Source organism: Phocoena sinus, chromosome X (assembly GCF_008692025.1).
Source record: "Phocoena sinus isolate mPhoSin1 chromosome X, mPhoSin1.pri, whole genome shotgun sequence".
In the NCBI taxonomy this organism is placed as follows: domain Eukaryota; kingdom Metazoa; phylum Chordata; class Mammalia; order Artiodactyla; family Phocoenidae; genus Phocoena; species Phocoena sinus.
In genome coordinates, this window is record NC_045784.1 from 100,576,322 (window position 1) to 100,595,067 (window position 18,746).

General features: G+C 36.4%; 1 protein-coding gene across 1 annotated transcript in view; it reads left to right on the forward strand.

The window, feature by feature from the left end:
• The window catches only part of WDR44 (WD repeat domain 44), an 83,308-nt gene that overhangs the window by 24,756 nt on the left and 39,806 nt on the right, over positions 1-18,746 (forward strand). Inside the window, exons 3-8 of the mRNA XM_032619943.1 lie at positions 5,093-5,167; positions 9,710-10,340; positions 10,831-10,961; positions 12,586-12,681; positions 14,031-14,167; positions 15,301-15,384. Of these exons, the coding sequence (XP_032475834.1) occupies positions 5,093-5,167; positions 9,710-10,340; positions 10,831-10,961; positions 12,586-12,681; positions 14,031-14,167; positions 15,301-15,384 (1,154 nt within the window). The remainder of the gene's footprint in view (positions 1-5,092; positions 5,168-9,709; positions 10,341-10,830; positions 10,962-12,585; positions 12,682-14,030; positions 14,168-15,300; positions 15,385-18,746) is intronic.

Sequence of the window (18,746 nt, forward strand, 5' to 3'; positions counted from 1 at the left end):
TATCACCAAACAGAACTATTTACATCAAATAGAATATATACTATATGTGTATGTTTGTGTATGGTTGTGTTTGTGTGTACGTCTGTACATATGTATGTATAATCTCAAACATGCTGTATTTTTTTTTCAGTTTCAGTGTCCCTACCTTCTATTTATATACATTGGATATTGATCTGTTTGATAAATTGTGGTGTATTCATATGGAATATTCTGTAGCAGTGGCTATGAATGAATTAGTTATACACAATAACATGGATGAATTTCAGCACCATGGTGTTGAGTGGGGAAAATAAAACAAGTCACAGGAAAATACATGTAGGAAGATTCCATTTATATTAAGTCCAAAAGCATGCAAAACTAGAGAATATATTGTTCAGAGATACAAGCATAGTAAAACTATAAAGAACAGCAAGGGAATAATAAACACAAAGTTTAGGATATCAGTCATCTCTGAGGGGGAAAGAATGTAATGGAAATGGAGAAGGACATACAAGAGACTTGAAAGCTAATAGTAATACTGTTCTTTTTCTTAAACTGAGTACTTAAGAAAGGTTATATCATAATTCTTTATTCCTTATATTTTATAAAAATTCTTTTATATTAACTATTTAATAAAACCGTTTTAAAAAACAACTCATGGACATGGTTAAAATTCACTCAGTGTGAGGGCTTCCCTGGTGGCGCAGTGGTTGAGAGTCCGCCTGCCGATGCAGGGGACACGGGCTCGTGCCCCGGTCCGGGAAGATCCCACATGCCGCGGAGCGGCTGGGCCCGTGAGCCATGGCCGCTGAGCCTGCGCGTCTGGAGCCTGTGCTCCGCAACGGGAGAGGCCACAACAGTGAGAGGCCCGCGTACCGCAAAAAAAAAAAAAAAAAAAAAATTCACTCAGTGTGAAAAGAAGATGGTTGGAAATGTAGCTTCCCTCCCATTCTTCACCTTCCACTTCCCAGTCCTCCTATCCAGAGACTATTGCTGTTTATGCTTGTAGATTTTAAAAGCCACTTAGATCTTTTTTTTTTTTTTTTTCACATTTTTGGTTTTGGTTTTTTTTTTTGCGGTACGAGGGCCTCTCACTGTTGCGGCCTCTCCCATTGCGGAGCACAGGCTCCGGACGCACAGGCTCAGCGGCTATGGCTCACGGGCCCAGCCGCTCCGCGGCATGTGGGATCTTCCCGGACCGAGGCACGAACCCGTGGCCCCTGCATCGGCAGGCGGACTCTCAACCACTGCGCCACCAGGGAAGCCCCACTTAGATCTTAAGATATTTTTAGGTTATAACAAATAGGTTTGGGAAATTTATTTTATCCCAGTAGTTATAGATTGTCCTTAACTTGAATAAAATTAGATAGAAAATGTACATATTTAGTAAATAAATATGAAGTTGGATATAGTTCTTTTTTACTTTTTATTTTGAAATAATTATAGAGTCACAGAAAGCTGCAAAGATAGTAGAGTGAAGTCCTGTTATCCTTCACCCACTTTCCCCAGTGGTTATGTCTTAATTATAGTACAATATCAAAACCAAGAATTTGACGGTGGTACAGTGTGAGTGTATAGTTCTATGTCGTTTTATTACATGTGTATATTTATATAACCACCACCACAATCCAGATGAGATCTAGTTTATCACCACAGAGTGCTTCCTTTATAAAGTCACAACCACCACCTCCCCACATCATCCCTAACCCCAGGCAGCCAGCCACTAATCTGTTTTCCATCTCAATAATTTTGTCATTTGAGAATGTCCTATAAGTGGAATCATATAATGTGTGACCTTTTGAGATTGGCTCAAATGATTGAGATCCATCCAAGTTGTTGCATGTGTCAATGGTTTATTCCTTTTTGTTGTTAAGTAATACTCTATGATGTGGATGTACATGGGTTATTGAGTGCTTATTGTATATAACAGCATATCTATTGATACCTTAAGCAATCCAAAGAAAAGTTTGATATAGTTCCTATTTTTGATGGCTTTACAACTGCACAGAAAAGATACATATATATAAGAAAGGATGATACATGTGGTATTGATGTTTGTAGACTAGAATAGACCTTAAGAATTACAGGGAGTTTGGAGGAGGAAGGGGGACATAGAGCAATTGTGAGAACTCTGTTGCCTGGAATAGGAGAGAAAATTTTTCAGGAGGAGGTAGAACTTGTGTTAGGCTTTGAAAATTGGGAGAGGTTTGCATAGGTGGATAGAGAAAAATTGGGAAAGCATTGTATGTTAGGTAATAGTACGAACTAATTAATATGCAAAGACAGAGAATTTGCTGGGCGCGTTGAAAGACTGGTGTGACTAATGTAAACATTTCAGTGGTGGAATGTTGGTAAAGTAAATTGGGGCTAGATTTCCATGAGCCTTGAATGTCAGGTTAAGAAATCTGGGCTTTAAATTTTTGAAGCAAGATATTTAAAGTCAATATTTATATGCCTTACAAGATTTTTTGCTGGGGAATTAACAAAAGATAAGTGGTAGAAGGGTGGAAGAAAGTTCGGGGGAAAGAGACTAAGTTCAGAGAGAGCTGTTAAGAGGTTAGAATGTCAAGACATGAGACTCCAACAGAGGGATGGTGTTGATAGGAGTGGATGGATGCATATGACAACTATTTAAGAGTTGTTTCCTGGTTTTTGTTTCTTGTTTTTTTTTTTTCTCTCCTCAGCAAGAGTGGCGGTCACATCTCAAACATTTTTTGAAATTTCACTTTAGTCACAGTTAATTACTCATTACTCATTACACAGTTACTTCCTCATTACTAAAAACCAGAAGTGACCTGAATTTTTTAGTAACTAACATTTTTAGCTTAATGTTCTTTAGTAGATAATAATGAAGATTTCTTTGAGTGTAGATCACTTTTGTACAAATGATTTGTGAAACTGGGTCTTTTGTTGGATGTGCTTATTAAAATTAAAAAGCTCAATTCTTATAACTGAATACTATGAGGAGGGTACAAACAGCTCTCTGATATCCAATACAGATGGAGGGAAACAGTGGTGTGAATTGCTAGAAATTGAATGCTCTATTATACCTTTTAAGAAAGCATGTATCTGAGGTTGTGATAGGTAGGAGTTAGAGAAATGGCCTAAAGGTGGGAAGCTGGGATTTAGTAGGTACTGTGCCACAGTAATGGGGCAGCCCATCTCCAGAAAAAGGTAATAATTGAGGACTGTCTCAAGTCTAGCTAAGTTGGTGTTGGTTGTCTGTAGGCACATGCTTGGCTTCCATTGCTTTGTCCTCAAAGCCTGATCGAGCTGCTAGGGGAAAGACCTGGACCTTAAACCTCACTAAGGAGAGAATCATAGATGACTGTATATACTAAATCAGGTTTTACTAAGAAATCTTCCAACTAACCTCTCTAGAGATCAGATCCTCTGGTAGGTGCCATTATCACTCCTTAAAACTAGGACTTAACAGCAGTTTACCTTATAGGAGTTGATACCTTTCAAAAGTTCAAAGTCTAAGAGAGTTTTGTTAAAGCCAAATAAAATAGAAACCTAATCATTGCTTGCCAGTTTTGGTCTGTGATCTTAGTAAGTATTAAAATAAATGAAATTGAGGTACAGGAATTATTATTATGTATTTTTCTTAGGTTAACTTGGGGAAAATATCCATGGAATTAAGGTTGTACAGTGCTTCTGATTTCCCTACTAATGAACAGTTATTGGAGGGTAATTGGGTAAATACAGTTAATTTGTAGGACAGTTGAAGGTGTTTCTCTAATATTCATTGACCGTTCTTAATTATCATCAGTTTCAAGAATTCTCTCTCATCTTGTCAAGATGGCTATTTCAGGGTGGTCAGGGAAGGCTTTTCTGATGTAATAATGCCTGAGCTATGACCCTAAGGATGGTAAGGAACCATCCAGTTGGCCAAAGTATAATTGTGTGGTTGTGATGGGAGAGGGAGGTGAGAAATATAGATGTCAAAGATGTAGGCAGGAGCCATATCATGTTAGGTGTTCATGGGCTGTGGTAGAGTTTAGATTTTATCTAATACTTCAAATTCCATGAAACAACTTTTCTCTAGAAGAATCTATATAAGAATTGGTAGTATTTCCCAAATGCTGGGAGGAATTCAATGAAACAACTTTTCAGCTTGAAGATATTGGAAGTCCTAACAGAAATTTCTCTAGCACATTATTATGTCTTTAGCATTATAATAATCTCTGGAGTAGAGAGATTATTGGAGCCTGTCCTGATACTTGTATAATTGCTACCTTAATACATACATACATCCTTATGTATCTTAGGTCGCTTATCTGTCAAAAATGGTTATAGTGACTTTCTGACAAGCTCTGTGATGTACACCAAGAATTATGAAAAGTTTTTTTCTCAGTATTAGTGGTAGCATTCAAATTACTGTACTTCTATAAATGTAAAGAAAACTTAAGATGGAAAAGAATATTGTGTTAAGATTTGCAAATGTATGATTATCTTACTTTACCCGAATTTTTTTTCCAACAGAAATGCAGCATCCATTTTACCTTCTCTAACCTCCCAAATATATATATATATGTACGTATGTGTATATGAATGTATACGTAGATATATATGTATTTTTGGTGGGTTTAATTTTTTTCATCTGTTACTGTTTTGGGGACTTCATTTAATACCGGTTAAATCTTGATTCCTTTTATCTAAAGTGTATAGAGTTTTTAAGAAAATGATTCTCTGAATATGGTCTTCCTCATTATGTACTTTTGTGTTTATTCATATTTATGAAGGGATACTTTGGGGAAAATAACAATTCTAATTCAACCCTTTGCTTAAGTCCTTAATCTTTTTAAGCTACAAAGGTACTTAGTAGTTCTTATCTTCCTGCGCAGTTTTTTAATGTTAAAAAGTTGGGTACATGTGAAGGAAAATATCCTATTACAATAGAAAAATAGAAAATTGCTGATTGGTAACCTTCCTATGCAAATTAAATTGTCCCAATTGGCATAAAAATCTCTGGGCATCTATCAGTATACAAACATCTAAGCTCTTTATGGGCCTTTGATTTATTAATGTTATAATTTCTAATTTATACCCATTTTAAACAAAGTTTTAAAGAAAAGATATTTGGTCTTTGTTTCTTTTCTTTTTAAAATAGGAAGCAGAGAACTCTGCATACAAAGTTGGAAATGAGTCCCCTGTACAAGAATTGAAGCAAGATGTGTCTAAAAAGGTTTGTAAGATAAAATGTTAATGTTAGTTTAGCAGATGTCATATTTTTATGGTATATTTAAAGTGGAAAATTTTTTATATTCTTTTAGTATAGTGCCCTGTACGCGGTGGATGTTCAGTAAATGTTCCTGAATCTGTTGAATTTGTGATTGAAGGTGCATCAGGCTTTTTAGAAGGCATTTTGTAATCGAACTAATTGGTAATTTATCCTTGAATCAGTATTTTGAAAAATGTTTTGTAATGTGTTTTTATTTTTTATACCTGTATTTTTATTAGAGTAAGCTATAGCTACTCTTGAGGTTAGTACCAAGAGGTAAATAAAGGTACTGAAAAACTCAGTGCAGCAAATTCTAATGTCTTGAGGAGTTAGAGGTTACAAGAAGTCATTACTCTTCTAGTACCTTTGATAACTTTTAAGGAATTGATCATATGAAGCTTCAGGGTTTGGTTTACTGGAAGAGACTGAGCATAAGATAAAAATTTTGGCAATGGGTTGTTCACAGTATCAGGATAAAACCCAAGGAGAAAGAATGGTGTGTGTCTGTTCATTTATACCAGTTTTGAGTGTTTTCTGTGCCCCAGGCACTGTTTAGCGAGTGGATTTCCAGAGACCAATGCTACGACACATCCTCTATCCCACAGTTTCTCAACAGCAACACCTTTGGGGTGAATAATTCTTTGTTGTGGGGGGAAGGAGAGACTGTTCTGTACATTGTAGAATGTTTAGCAGCATTCCTGGCTTTGACTCACTAGATGTCAACGTCCGCCCCCCCCCCCAACCCCTACCCCATCTTGACAACCAAAAATGTCTCCAGACATCACTGAATGTCTGGGGGAATGGTACCAGGCAAAATCACCACTAATGTAGATTCATTGTTCTACCCTTATGGAATTTAGAAATTAATGGACTACATATTTTAATATTGATCATACTTTTTCCTTTAAAAAGAAAAATTTCCTTTTTGGGAAAAATGGTTTTGTGTATCAGCATGAATGAGATAACAAGAGTGGTACCCTTTTTTTTTTTTAATCAGAAATTTCCCACAATTCTACACAAACAAACAGCTGTCTTGATTTTTTGGCGTTCCCTTCTGGTTCTCACTCATTTGCTTTTTTTTTTTTTTGGCCTATTTGTAGTGTAGATAGAATTTTGTTGGTGATGGTGTTGTTTTGTTTCTGACAGAATTTTATATTCTACCTTTTCCTCTTAATATCTTTTGATTTTTATCATATTTCTATATGATTTTTTTTTTTTTTTTTTTGCGGTACGTGGGCCTCTCACTGCTGTGGCCTCTCCCATTGCGGAACACAGGCTCCGGACGCGCAGGCTCAGCGGCTGTGGCTCACGGGCCCAGCCGCTCTGCAGCATGTGGGATCTTCCTGGACCAGGGCACAAACCCGCGTCCCCTGCATCGGCAGGCGGACTCTCAACCACTGCGCCACCAGGGAAGCCCTCTACATGATTTTAATACTCAGTTTTCATTTGGTCTATTAGCTTCCATCAAGCAAATGGATTATTATGTATCTAGCCATTTTTATTGTTGAAAACTTGAAAAGTTTGTTTTTCCACTAGAGCTTTTCTTTCCCTTTTTAAGAATTTTTTTCTTGGGATAAAATACAAATGGGTAAGTATAGTTAGTAGCCAATAAAAAGTGATTTTTAAGGAGAGTTTAGAAGCTGAAAAAATAGTAAACACTATGGAGCCATAGAGTGAGTCTTAAGACTCTAGGTATTACTTTTTAAGTTCTAGCCTTTTCAGGTGAATTAAGTATCCAACATTAATGATAAAGGCTGTGGAGTTATACCCTGGATCAGGGTATAACACAATCCCTGTTCCCAGTAACTTACATTTTAGTAGAGAAAATTGGATAAACACAAAACTGAGTGTAATAAGTGTTCAAATAGACTTGCAAACTTTATAAGAACACAAAGGGAGGCTTTACTTTCTCCTTGAGGATAGGAATGGGGAAGGAGGAAGTAGCATCTGAACTGGTTCTTGATGAATGGATAAGATTTGGGCAGGGGGCTTCCCTGGTGGCGCAGTGGTTGAGAGTCTGCCTGCCAATGCAGGGGACACGGGTTCGTGCCCCGGTCCGGGAAGATCCCACATGCCGCGGAGCGGTTAGGCCCGTGAGCCATGGCCGCTGAGCCTGCGCGTCTGGAGCCTGTGCTCCGCAACGGGAGAGGCCACAACAGTGAGAGGCCCGCGTACCGCAAAAAAAAAAAAAAAAAAAAGATTTGGGCAGTCAGAGATGGAAGAGGAAAGGCATAACCAAAGGCGTGGACATGAGGAATGTGCAGAATGTTTGACGATGAGTCTAGAGACCAGAGTTAGGGCCAGATTATGGGAATGCCTCTCATGTCATACTAAAACATCTGGTTTTTATTTTACAGTCGCTGTGAAAGCAATGATTTTTTTGAAGCAGGGAGGTGATAGGAAACAGTTGCTTTAGCATGATCATTTCTCTGTTAGTCTTGATTCTCACTGTTCTCTTGTTCTTTCCCCATTTGCTACCTCCTGAAACCCGGCAGAGAACGGGGGTGGGGAAACAGGGCTAGGTACTGTAAATAGGTGCTATGGGGGCATATCAAGAGGTAGAAAACACGGGCCTTGTTTTCCAGGTGTGGAGAAAATATTTATATAGAGCTAGCTCATGTACTACTCTGTATTTATATTCTAGTTCATATTATAATGAACAGTAAGAGTGATAGGAGTTCAGAAGAGGAAGAGATTGTCCTCAGGTAAGGGATTAGAGAAGGTTTAAGATTTTCAACCTTGTTTTAACCCCTCTGATGGCATAGGCCTTTTCACTCTGCATAGTGATTATTTGAAAGCTTTACATTCACCTCATGCTCACTGTGCCCACCTGCATCTGCTTACTTTCATCAGCTAACCTTGCTTCCCACACTGCATGTAGGTGTTAGAGGCTAAGGAGCCTGAATTCAGTCCTTTTCATCATCTCTCACTTCCCTCACCTGCAAACTTGTTGTCATCTTTTACCTCTTTTTCATGCCATTCCTGAGAATTTAGTATTCTTTTTTTTCCTGTCCAAAGTAGAATGATATAATATAAAGAACACTGGATTTTTTGGAGAAAAACCCAGATTTCAGTTTTGACTTTGTAGTTTACTAGCTGTGGGACCTTGGGCGAAATACTTAATGCCTTTACCTCAGATTCTTGCTTTTGTAGAAGGGAGATAATCTAGCTCCCTCACAAGGCCTGTGTAAAGATTAAATGGCAAATGTGTGTACTGGGTCTGATACACAGCAGACCCTCTTTCTTTTCTTCTCCAGAACTTGTTATCTTCCTTTCCATTGGCTCTTTACCCTCGGCTTATAAAAATGCTGGATCATTTTCTTGCACCCTCTTCCATGTATAGCCAAGCTTTTTGAGAACATAGAGTGTGCTGGCTGTTCCTGTCTTCACCTCTTATTCATTCGTAAATTTACTGTAATCTGTCTTCTGTTATTGCTAAAGTACTCAGAGCTCAGAAACTACCTAATTGACAAATTAGGTGGACTCTAGTTAATATTTCTCTGGTAAAAGTAAGGTAGGTCTAGGACAAAAATTTGAAGATTGAGAAAAATTAATATGTAGAATATGCTGGGTAGTCAGGGATGAATGTTATTGAACGGCTTAATATCCAGTTCAACTTGGCATGAATTTGTAGTAAACCACATCAAGATAGTTCCATAACACATTCTGTTAACTTTCTGGAGCCAAAGAATTGAGAAAGCAGAAGTCATCCATGTCTCCGTGGTGGAAAGATAAGTGAGTGGGCTGGGAGATTTATTGTGTTAATAATGACAGGACTGGGTAGAAAATATATTTTCTTCTAAATGTTGGTAGGAGACGCAGAAAGCCTGCCTGTAGTTTTCAACTGTAGGTAAGAAATAAAAGGGAAAAAAGGCAAGATGAGGTGGGTATTTGAACTCTTTTCATGGTCCTGCCATCTCTCTGCAGAACAGGGGGTTAGATGTAGCCTGTTTAAGAACATTAATCTCCCTGCATCTGCTGGCTTTCCATGTCAGGCTTGAGTTCAGAGCTGAACAACTTGAAATCTTGTACAAGGTGGTTTTGATTCTCATAGTTAACTAGGCTCAAACCAGCAGGCAAGTAACTTGGCATAAATATGTAAATGAACTATGACATGAAGCATCTGAATGTAAATTTAGGTTTAAACTTTCTTTTACAGGATTGATTGAATTTTTGTGATTACACGTACTAACACAGATTCCCTGTATAATGGTTAAGAGTACAGTGTCTGGAACCAAAAACTCCCTACATTTATGCCAGCTTCATCACTTACTAGCTTTGTGACATTGGACAAATCACTTGGTCCCTCTGTGCCTTAGTTCCCTCATTTGTATAATGATGATAGTAAGAGTGCTATCTTACAAGGTTGTTGTAAAGATTAAAATACGTAAAGTGTTAAGAACATTGCCTGGCACATAGTAAGTACTAAATAAATGATTAGCTGTTATTTTGTTCTTGTAAATAGCTTCACTGCTTTTTTTCAACTGCTTTTTAACCTTTCATCAGATTATTGAAAGTATTATTGAAGAGAGTCAGAAAGTACTACAGCTGGAAGATGACTCTTTGGATTCCAAAGGAAAAGGACAGTCTGATCAGGCTACTGCCAGTCCTATCATGGCTGGAACAGATATACCTGGATTGTTAGCCGTAGATCAAGTACTGCAGGAAGATTCCCAAAAGGCAGAGAGTCAGGATGTATCTGAAGACACTGAATTAGAATCAAAAAAATGTTTTCCTTCTGATGACACATGTGACAAGCCAGTAGATGAAACCACTAAGTTAACTGAAATAAGTTCAACTGAACAACAGCTTAATGTGCCTGAAACTGAAACAGAAGTGTTGAACAAGGAAGCAGTGGAAGTCAAAGAAAGTGATGTTCTAGAACCTGCATCCTCACACTCCTTATCTACTAAAGATTTTGCTGTTGTGGAAGAAGTTGCTCCTGCCAAACCACCAAGACAGCTTACTCCAGAACCTGATATAGTAGCTAGTACAAAGAAGCCTGTTCCAGCACGCCCACCTCCTCCAACTAATTTCCCGCCTCCTAGACCCCCACCTCCATCTCGACCTGCTCCACCACCAAGAAAAAAGAAAAGCGAATTGGAGTTTGAGGCTCTTAAGGCACCTGATCTAGATGGCAAGTATTAGTTGAGAAATAGCTATTTTTGCGGGGAGTTCTTGGAGTTGAAACTTGAACTTTCTGATTTTTTTTTCACTTTATGCTGTATATAACAACATTGATGACCAAGTTATAAAACTTATTTTAGTAATAGAAAGTCAAAATGTTTACATTGGTGTTGTTACATTACTGTAATTAAACATTTCAGGAGACTTTCAAATCTGTTACCATTGGAGAGCCAGTGTGGCATAGTGAAAAGAGTGTAGAAGTTGGAGACTTCAGATTTGAATTCAAGTCCTAGTTCTCTTCATGTGTAAGTTGTGTAGCCTTGAGGAATTTAACATATTTGAACCCTGGTTTTCCCATGTATAAAACAAGAGTAATAAAACCACTTTTCTCAGAGGATTGTTCTAAGCATCAGCCAGATAAAGGTTAAAGCACTTTTCAAGCTATGTATAAGGTCTTATATAAATATTAGTTGTTGTTGTTGTTGTTATTATTATTGCAGTTCCCAAAGAGAATATTACATCTGATACTCTCCTAACTACAAACATGGCTTCAGAGAGTACAGTCAAAGATTCTCAGCCTTCTCTTGATTTGGCAAGTGCTACCAGTGGAGATAAAATAGTTACTGCCCAGGTTGGTGAATTTGTGTTATATTTGATACAGGCTTTCTCAGCTTTCTGCAACTGGCTGGTTTGTTGATTGTTTTGGTTTTGGTTTTGGTTTTGGTTTTGGTTTTGGTTTGTTGATTGTTGAACCTTCTTTCTTCTCCAGGCCAAATATTTCCTTGTCCACAAAACCTGGCTACCTTACATCCCTTGTCTAGCTCTGCTACTTAAGTAGCTGGCTGATTCTGGCAAGCTATTTAACATCTGAGTCTGAGATGGCTCATTGATGAAATGAGAGGAAAACCTTCCTTGAAGGTTTCTTGCAAGGTTGAAATGAGCTAGAGTATGCCAAGTGCCTGGCATGTAGTAGGTATTCAAAAAGTGACAGATGCTGCTATATGTAATATTTATTAATAAATACCAACTATAATCTTCATTTATCTGACCTATAGTGGTCAAAATTGGGGACTTTTATTTTTTATAATTTCCTTTTCCTAATCATGAAAAAAAAAGTTCATACACTAGGCTATGTATCCATATATGAGGCAATAGAAAGGACTTGATAACATGAATTTCTGCCACTGTCAAATTCTGGGATTCAAGAGGGTTACTTATGTGGTAGCTGTGGTTAGGGCAGGTTAGCCGACTGGGAGATACTATCATACTAAGTGAAGTAAGTCAGACAGAGAAAGACAAATATCATATGATATCGGAATCTTAAAAAAAATGATACAAATGAACTTATTTACAAAACAGAAACATACAGACTTGGAAAACAAACTTATGGTTACCAAAGGGGAAAGGTGGGGGGAGGGATAAATTGGGAGTTTGGGATTAACATATACACAGTACTATATATAAAATAGATAATCAACAAAGACCTACTGTACAGCACAGGGAACTCTGCTCAATATTCTGTAATAACCTCAAAGGGAAAAGAACTTGAAAAAGAATAGATACATGTATATGTATAACTGAATCACTTTGCTGTACACCTGAAACTAACACAACATTGTTAATCAACTATACTGCAATATAAAATTTAAAAATTTTTTAAATCAAGGATTCTGTGGCCAATGGAACTTGGAATAAAATTCAAAGCACATACACACACAAAAAGACACTATAGTCTTTACAGAGCCTTAGAGCAGAGGTCAACAGTGGCCTGATTTTGTGGGGTCCCCAAGCTAAAAATGGTCTTTATATTTTTAAAGGGTTGTTTTTTAAAAAAGAATATGCAACAGACACTATATATGAAGCAAAAAGCTTAAAATATTTACTATCTGGCTCTACAGGAAATGTTTGCCAACCCCTACCCTCGAGATATCCATGTGTATAGCTCTGATTAATGGCAATATTAGTGCTGGCATTTAACTGGTAGAGAACTGCTTTTGGGCCAGGTTCAAATAGAACATTTATTTGCTTTCAAGACTACTAAGACATTATTTCATGAGCAGCAACACTTTTGGTACCTAATGTTTTTCAGTATGCTGGGAATAATAAAAGACTGAAATGGAGTGCTCCATTTAAATTTTCAGTAGGCTCCATTATCTATATTCTGGAATTCTTTAGAACTGTGTGTGGTAATGAATAATTGAATATTTATAGAAATTGATTCAGTCTACTTTCTGTTTATAAAATTATAATTTCAGGAAAATGGAAAAACACCTGATGGGCAGACAATAGCAGGTGAAGTGATGGGCCCTCAGAGACCTAGATCCAACTCTGGGAGAGAGCTTACTGATGAGGTATAATTAGATTTTTTGATTCTTGAAAGCATAAAACATAGAGGTCATGATGAGAAGATGAAAAAATTCTAGAGATGAATGGTGATGATGGTTGCATGACAATGTAAATGTACTTGATGCTGATGAACTATACAGTTAAAAGTGGTTAAAATGGTAAATTTTGTATTATATATATTTTACCATGATTAAAAAAAATTAGCTTTATTGCTGTTAGGCAAAAAAATCATAATGTAGAGGAAAAAATGAAAATTGAAGATTGTCTTAGTTTTTTTTTTTTTAATATGCTGGAGTTTGAACTCTGACTTAAACTTGCCCTTTCACATAATTATATGGTGGAATAAGTGTATTGAAAGCAAGGCCTATGTTTTATAGAAAGTGGGCTTAAAAAAAACTTGATATTATAGGTATATGTCTTTATACATATTGGATTATGTACAGTGTATACAGACTCAATGTTTAATTCTTACCTTAAAATTTAGTATACATCTGTTGGCCAATTTATTCAGAATGAAGTTTTGAAGCAAAATCTTAACTTTTGTTTCTTTTAAACAGTACATTTAAAAAAATTATTGTACTTTGGAAAACGGTTTGGTAGTTCCTCAAAATATTAAGCATCGAGTTACCATGACCCAGCAATACCAATCCTATGTATACACCAAAGAGAAAGGAAAACATACATCCACACAAAAAATATACATAGGTGTTCATGCTAGCGAAAGTGTGGAAACGATACAAATGTCCAACACTGATGAATGGATTAATAAAATGTAGTATGTCCATCCATGTGGACTATTTTTTGGCGATTAAAAGGAAAGAGATACATGCTGCGATATGGATGAACCTTGACAGGATGATGCTAAGTGAAAGAAGCCAATCACAAAAGACTACATACTATATGATTTAATTTATATGAAATGTCCAGAATAGGCAAATCCATAAGAGAAAAAAAGTAGATTCGTGGTTGCCAAGGACTGGGAGGAGAGGGGAATACAGCATGACAGCTAATGGGTTTATGGTTTCTTTTGGGGGAGGTAGAAATGTTCTAAACTTAGATAATGGTGGTAATTGAACAACTCTGTGAATGTACTCAGAACCATTGAATTATACGCTTTAAATGAGTGCATTTTGTGGTGTGGAAATTGTATCTCACTAAAAATGTTTAAAAAATTATTGTACAAGCGGGAGGGGCCACAACAGTGAGGGGCCCACGTACCGCAAAAAAAAAAAAAAAATTATTGTACATAGTCCTGAATGTATCTAGAAAGTTCTTAGCTTGAATTTTTGAGGATTTTGTAGATTCAAAAAGATAATTAAATTATAGGTACTCTTGGTGTTATTTTTTACTTCAGGAAATTTTAGCCAGTGTAATGATTAAGAATCTGGATACTGGAGAAGAAATACCTTTGAGTCTTGCAGAAGAGAAACTGCCAACAGGTATTAATCCTCTCACTCTACACATCATGAGAAGGACTAAGGAATATGTAAGGTATGGCCTGTTATTATTTATCATTTGTAGTATTTCATTCAGAGTGGTGAAAAGTTCTCTGTTTATGAACTATGAGAGTCCCTAATTTGGTTTCATTCAGTCTTCTTTTTTTAAAGTTAGAATTAAAATTAGAGTTAGTTAATGTATGTATTCTTAAACTTCTTTCTCTCTCTTTTTTAAAATTAGCTTTTTTTTTAAAGATTCCACATATAAGTGATATCATAAAGTATTTGTCTTTCTCTGTCTGATTTATTTCATTTAGCTTAATGCTCCCAAGGTCCATCCATGTTGTCACAAATGGCTGGATTTCCTTCCTTTTTATGACTGAACAATATTCTTCTCTGAGTGTGTGTGTGTGTGTGTGTGTGTGTGTGTGTGTGTGTGTCACATTTTCTTTATTCAGCTTTGTTCTCAAGATTGTACAATTACTTGGGGAAAAATATATATATATCTTAAATCTCATAGTATTTGGTTTGTCTTCTTTTAAAATGATTTATATTGGATTGGCCAAAAAGTTTGTTCGGGTTTTGCTATGACATCTTACAGAAAACCTGAACAAACTTTTCAACCAACCCAATATTATACTAGAGACAATATTAGAACACATGAAGCTAAAAAGCCATGTGGGATAAACACCTGGTCTTCTGAAACCTTGCTTTAAGGATCAGAAATTTTATAAATAATTGTATTGTCTTTTTAGGGTCAGAAAGTGTCTTTAGAGTGAGGTGATTGACTTTACTGTGAGATGTATGTAGAACTAAGAAATAATTTCGGTGAAAGCAAAGCTTTCACATGATGTGCCTGGTAAGTAAGGAGGGAGATATTTATAAGTTAATGTGTCATTTCTGTGCAGCACGTTTTGCCCAGCAAAAAGCCTTGTTTGTGTTAGGTTTTTCATAAATTCCTAAATTGCATTCGTTTGCATTTTGTACATTGCACCTTGCTTAAAGATTCTACTCTATGATCTTTCAAGTCTTTAAATTCTCAGGGTCATCATTTAAATTAAACTTATATAAAGCATGTTAACATTTTTTTCTTACACTGATTAGCTAATTGTATACTAAGTACACATAGAGATTTTTGAGAAGTGTAGGGGAAATGGCTTCTTATAAAATGACTACCTCTTCTTGTAGTAATGACGCAGCACAGTCAGATGATGAAGAGAAGTTACAGTCTCAGCAAACAGATACTGATGGTGGAAGGTTAAAACAGAAAACGTGAGTTACAGTACATCTCTTTTCTTCATTTCAGGCTTTTATTATATATATATATATATATATATATATATATATATATATGAGAGCTGCCATATTTTAAATCTATATTCTGTCCAGTTTACATGTCCATCCACCACTACCACTCCCTGCCCTCGGGCAATGGATTATGAGTTCCTTGAGGCTGTCTTGGTCATTTTTATAGCATCTGACATACAGTAAATGATCGATACATTTTGCATCATGCTTGTATTTTTCTGATGGTAGGTGCCAGAAGTGTTGGTAGAAGAACATGATTGTCCTTGAAGTTGCTTTTTCCATTTCTCATCTCTCCAAATCCTATTTGTCTTTCTAAACCCAACTACGTGAGATTCTTCCTTACTACTCCAGTACATAGTAAAGTTTCTCCTGTTCTCAATTTCAATGACACCTATTGTCTACATAACTTACATTTGCTGTTTATATTTTATATTATCTTAAACTGTTTTCTGATTTTAAAAAATAAGATAAATATATGTTAAACAACTAGACCATGTGTTGCAAAAGGATTTTGATCACATCATTCTTCTTTTTCCCCTATAAAAATCTAGCACAGTGGTGGACATGTATGTTTTGCTTGATTATACACGAGTCACTTAATTGGCAATAATTCAGTCTAAGGCCTAAAATGAGCTCTCTACTCAAGTCTGATCTTTTCCTAGTGTGGCAAGTATAGCAAAGAAAGCATTGAGATTTTTTAGAGCAGGTATGCCCACAGTGGAGGTATATGATAACACCTCAGCTATCTGGACCTTGGCCTTCTAGCAATGGCAACTATCGGGAACCGGAAAATTAGAATTGTTCAGGAGACATATAGACATCCAGGAAAGATGTCACTTGCTCCATGCACTAAAGCTCATTATTTTTTAAAAGAAAAGCTCCTCAAGTTCATTCAAAGCCTTTATACTTACTTCTTACATAATTTCTAAAAATCTGGTCATCTGGTATCTGATCTCAGAGCAAAATAGAAGCAGCAAACTGACATGTAAATCAGCGCATAAGAATGTCACATAATACTCTGATTGCAAGAGAGGAATCAGAAAATGATAAAAAAGGACTCACACATTGCACAACCATTTCACATGGCAGTGCTTTCAACTTCTTCTTATGTTGTGACATACAGAACATGGTATTATTTGCACTGAACCCTGGGGTAAACTGATGAGGCAGCTGATGGCCAAAAGAGACTGGCCCAGGGTTCTGGTTTCTCTGCGCTCTACCCTGTTGCCTTGAAGGCTGAGAGGGGAACCAATATTATGGCTCACTTGCAATCCATTTGAAAAGTCTTGAATGTATTAAAGAATAGTAAAGATGGTAACTGACCCTATTTATTAAAGAAAGAAACTTATCGAGCATTAAGTGCCATTAAAGAAGGCACAAAAGTATGTATTTTAGAAATGTTCTCATCCAAAATGATTAAAATATGTTTCCTTGCTTAAAGTAGTACTAAACCTGTAGTTAACCAGAAAATATAACTTCAGAGTTATAGGTAGCAGAGACCTTACTGTGATTTTAAAAATGGTTTATCTGTTTTTAATCTCTATATCTGTATTTAATTTCTGTAGCACAGATATAGAGAACAAATCAGTGGTTACCAGTGGGGAGAGGGAAGGGTGGGGAGGCAAGATAGGGGTAAGGAATTAAGAGGTACAAACTACTGTGTGTAAAATAAATAAGCTACAAGGATATATTGTACAGCATGGGGAATATAGCCACTATTTTATAATAACTTTAATTTAATTTTTATTTTATATTGGAGTATAGTTGATTTACAATAGCATGTTAGTTTTACAGGTATACAGCAAAGTGATTCAGTTATACATAATCCATTCTTTTTCAGATTCTTTTCCCATATAGGTTATTACTCAATATTGAGTAGAGTTCCCTGTGCTATACAGTAGGTCCTTGTTGATTCTCTATTTTATGTATAGTAGTGTGTATATGATAATCCCAAACTCCTAATTTATCCCCCCCCACACCTTTCCCCTTTGGTAACCGTAAGTTTGTTTTCGAAGTCTGTATGTTTCTGTTTTGTAAATAAGTTCATTTGTATCCTTGTTTTTAGATTCCACATGTAAGTGATATCGTGTGATATTTGTCTTTCCCTGTCTGACTTACTTCACTTAGTATGATAACCTCTAGGTCCGTCCATGTCGCTGCAAATGGCAGTATTTCATTCTTTTTTTATGACTGAGTAATATTCCATTGTATATATGTACATCTTCTTTATCCATTCCTCTGTCAATGGACATTTAGGTTGCTTCTGTGTCTTGGCTGTTGTGAGTAGTGCTGGTATGAACATTGGGGTGCATGTATCTTTTCAAAGTATGGTTTTCTCCAGATATATGCCCAGAGAAGTGGGATTGCTGGATCATATGGTAGTTCTTTTAGTTTTTTAAGGAACCTCCATACTGTTGTCCATAGTGACTGTACCAATTTACATTCCCACCAACAGTGTAGGAGGGTTCCCTTCTCTCCACACCCTCTCCAGCATTTATTGTGTGTAGACTTTCTGATGATGGCCATTCTGACCGGTATGAGGTGATACCTCATTGTAGTTTTGATTTGCATTTCTCTAATAATTAGTGATGTTGAGCATCTTTTCGTGTGCTTTTTGGCCATCTGTATGTCTTCTTTGGAGAAATGTCTATTTAGATTTTCTGCCCATATTTTGATTGGGTTGTTTGGTTTTTTTGATATTGAGCTGCATGAGCTGTTTTGTATATTTTGGAAATGAATCCCTTGTCTGTCACTTCGTTTGCGAATATTTTCTCCCATTCTGTGGGCTTTCTTTGTTTATGGTTTCCTTTGCTGTGCAAAAGCTTTTAAGTTTAATTGGGTCCCATTTGTTTATTTTTGTTTTTATTTTCATTACTGCAGGAGGTGGATCCAAAAAGATCTTGCTGCGATTTATGTCAGAGTGTTCTGCCTATGTTTTCCTCTAAGAGTTTTGTAGTATCTGGTCTTACATTTAGGTCTTTAATCCATTTTGAGTTTATTTTTGTGTATGGTGTTAGAAAATGTTCTAATTTCATTCTTTTACATGTAGCTGTCCAGTTTTCCCAGCACCACTTATTGAAGAGACTGTCGTTTCTCCAGTGTATATTCTTGCCTCCTTTGTCATACATTAATTGACCATAGGTGGAGTATAATCTATAAAAAGTTTGAATCACTACATTATACACCTGAAACTAATATAATATTATAAATCAACTATACCTCAAAAAAAAAAAGGTTTACCTGGGAATTCCCTGGCAGTCCAGTGGTTAGCACTCTGCACTTTCACTGCCAAGGGCCCGGGTTTGATCCCCGGTTAGGGAACTAAG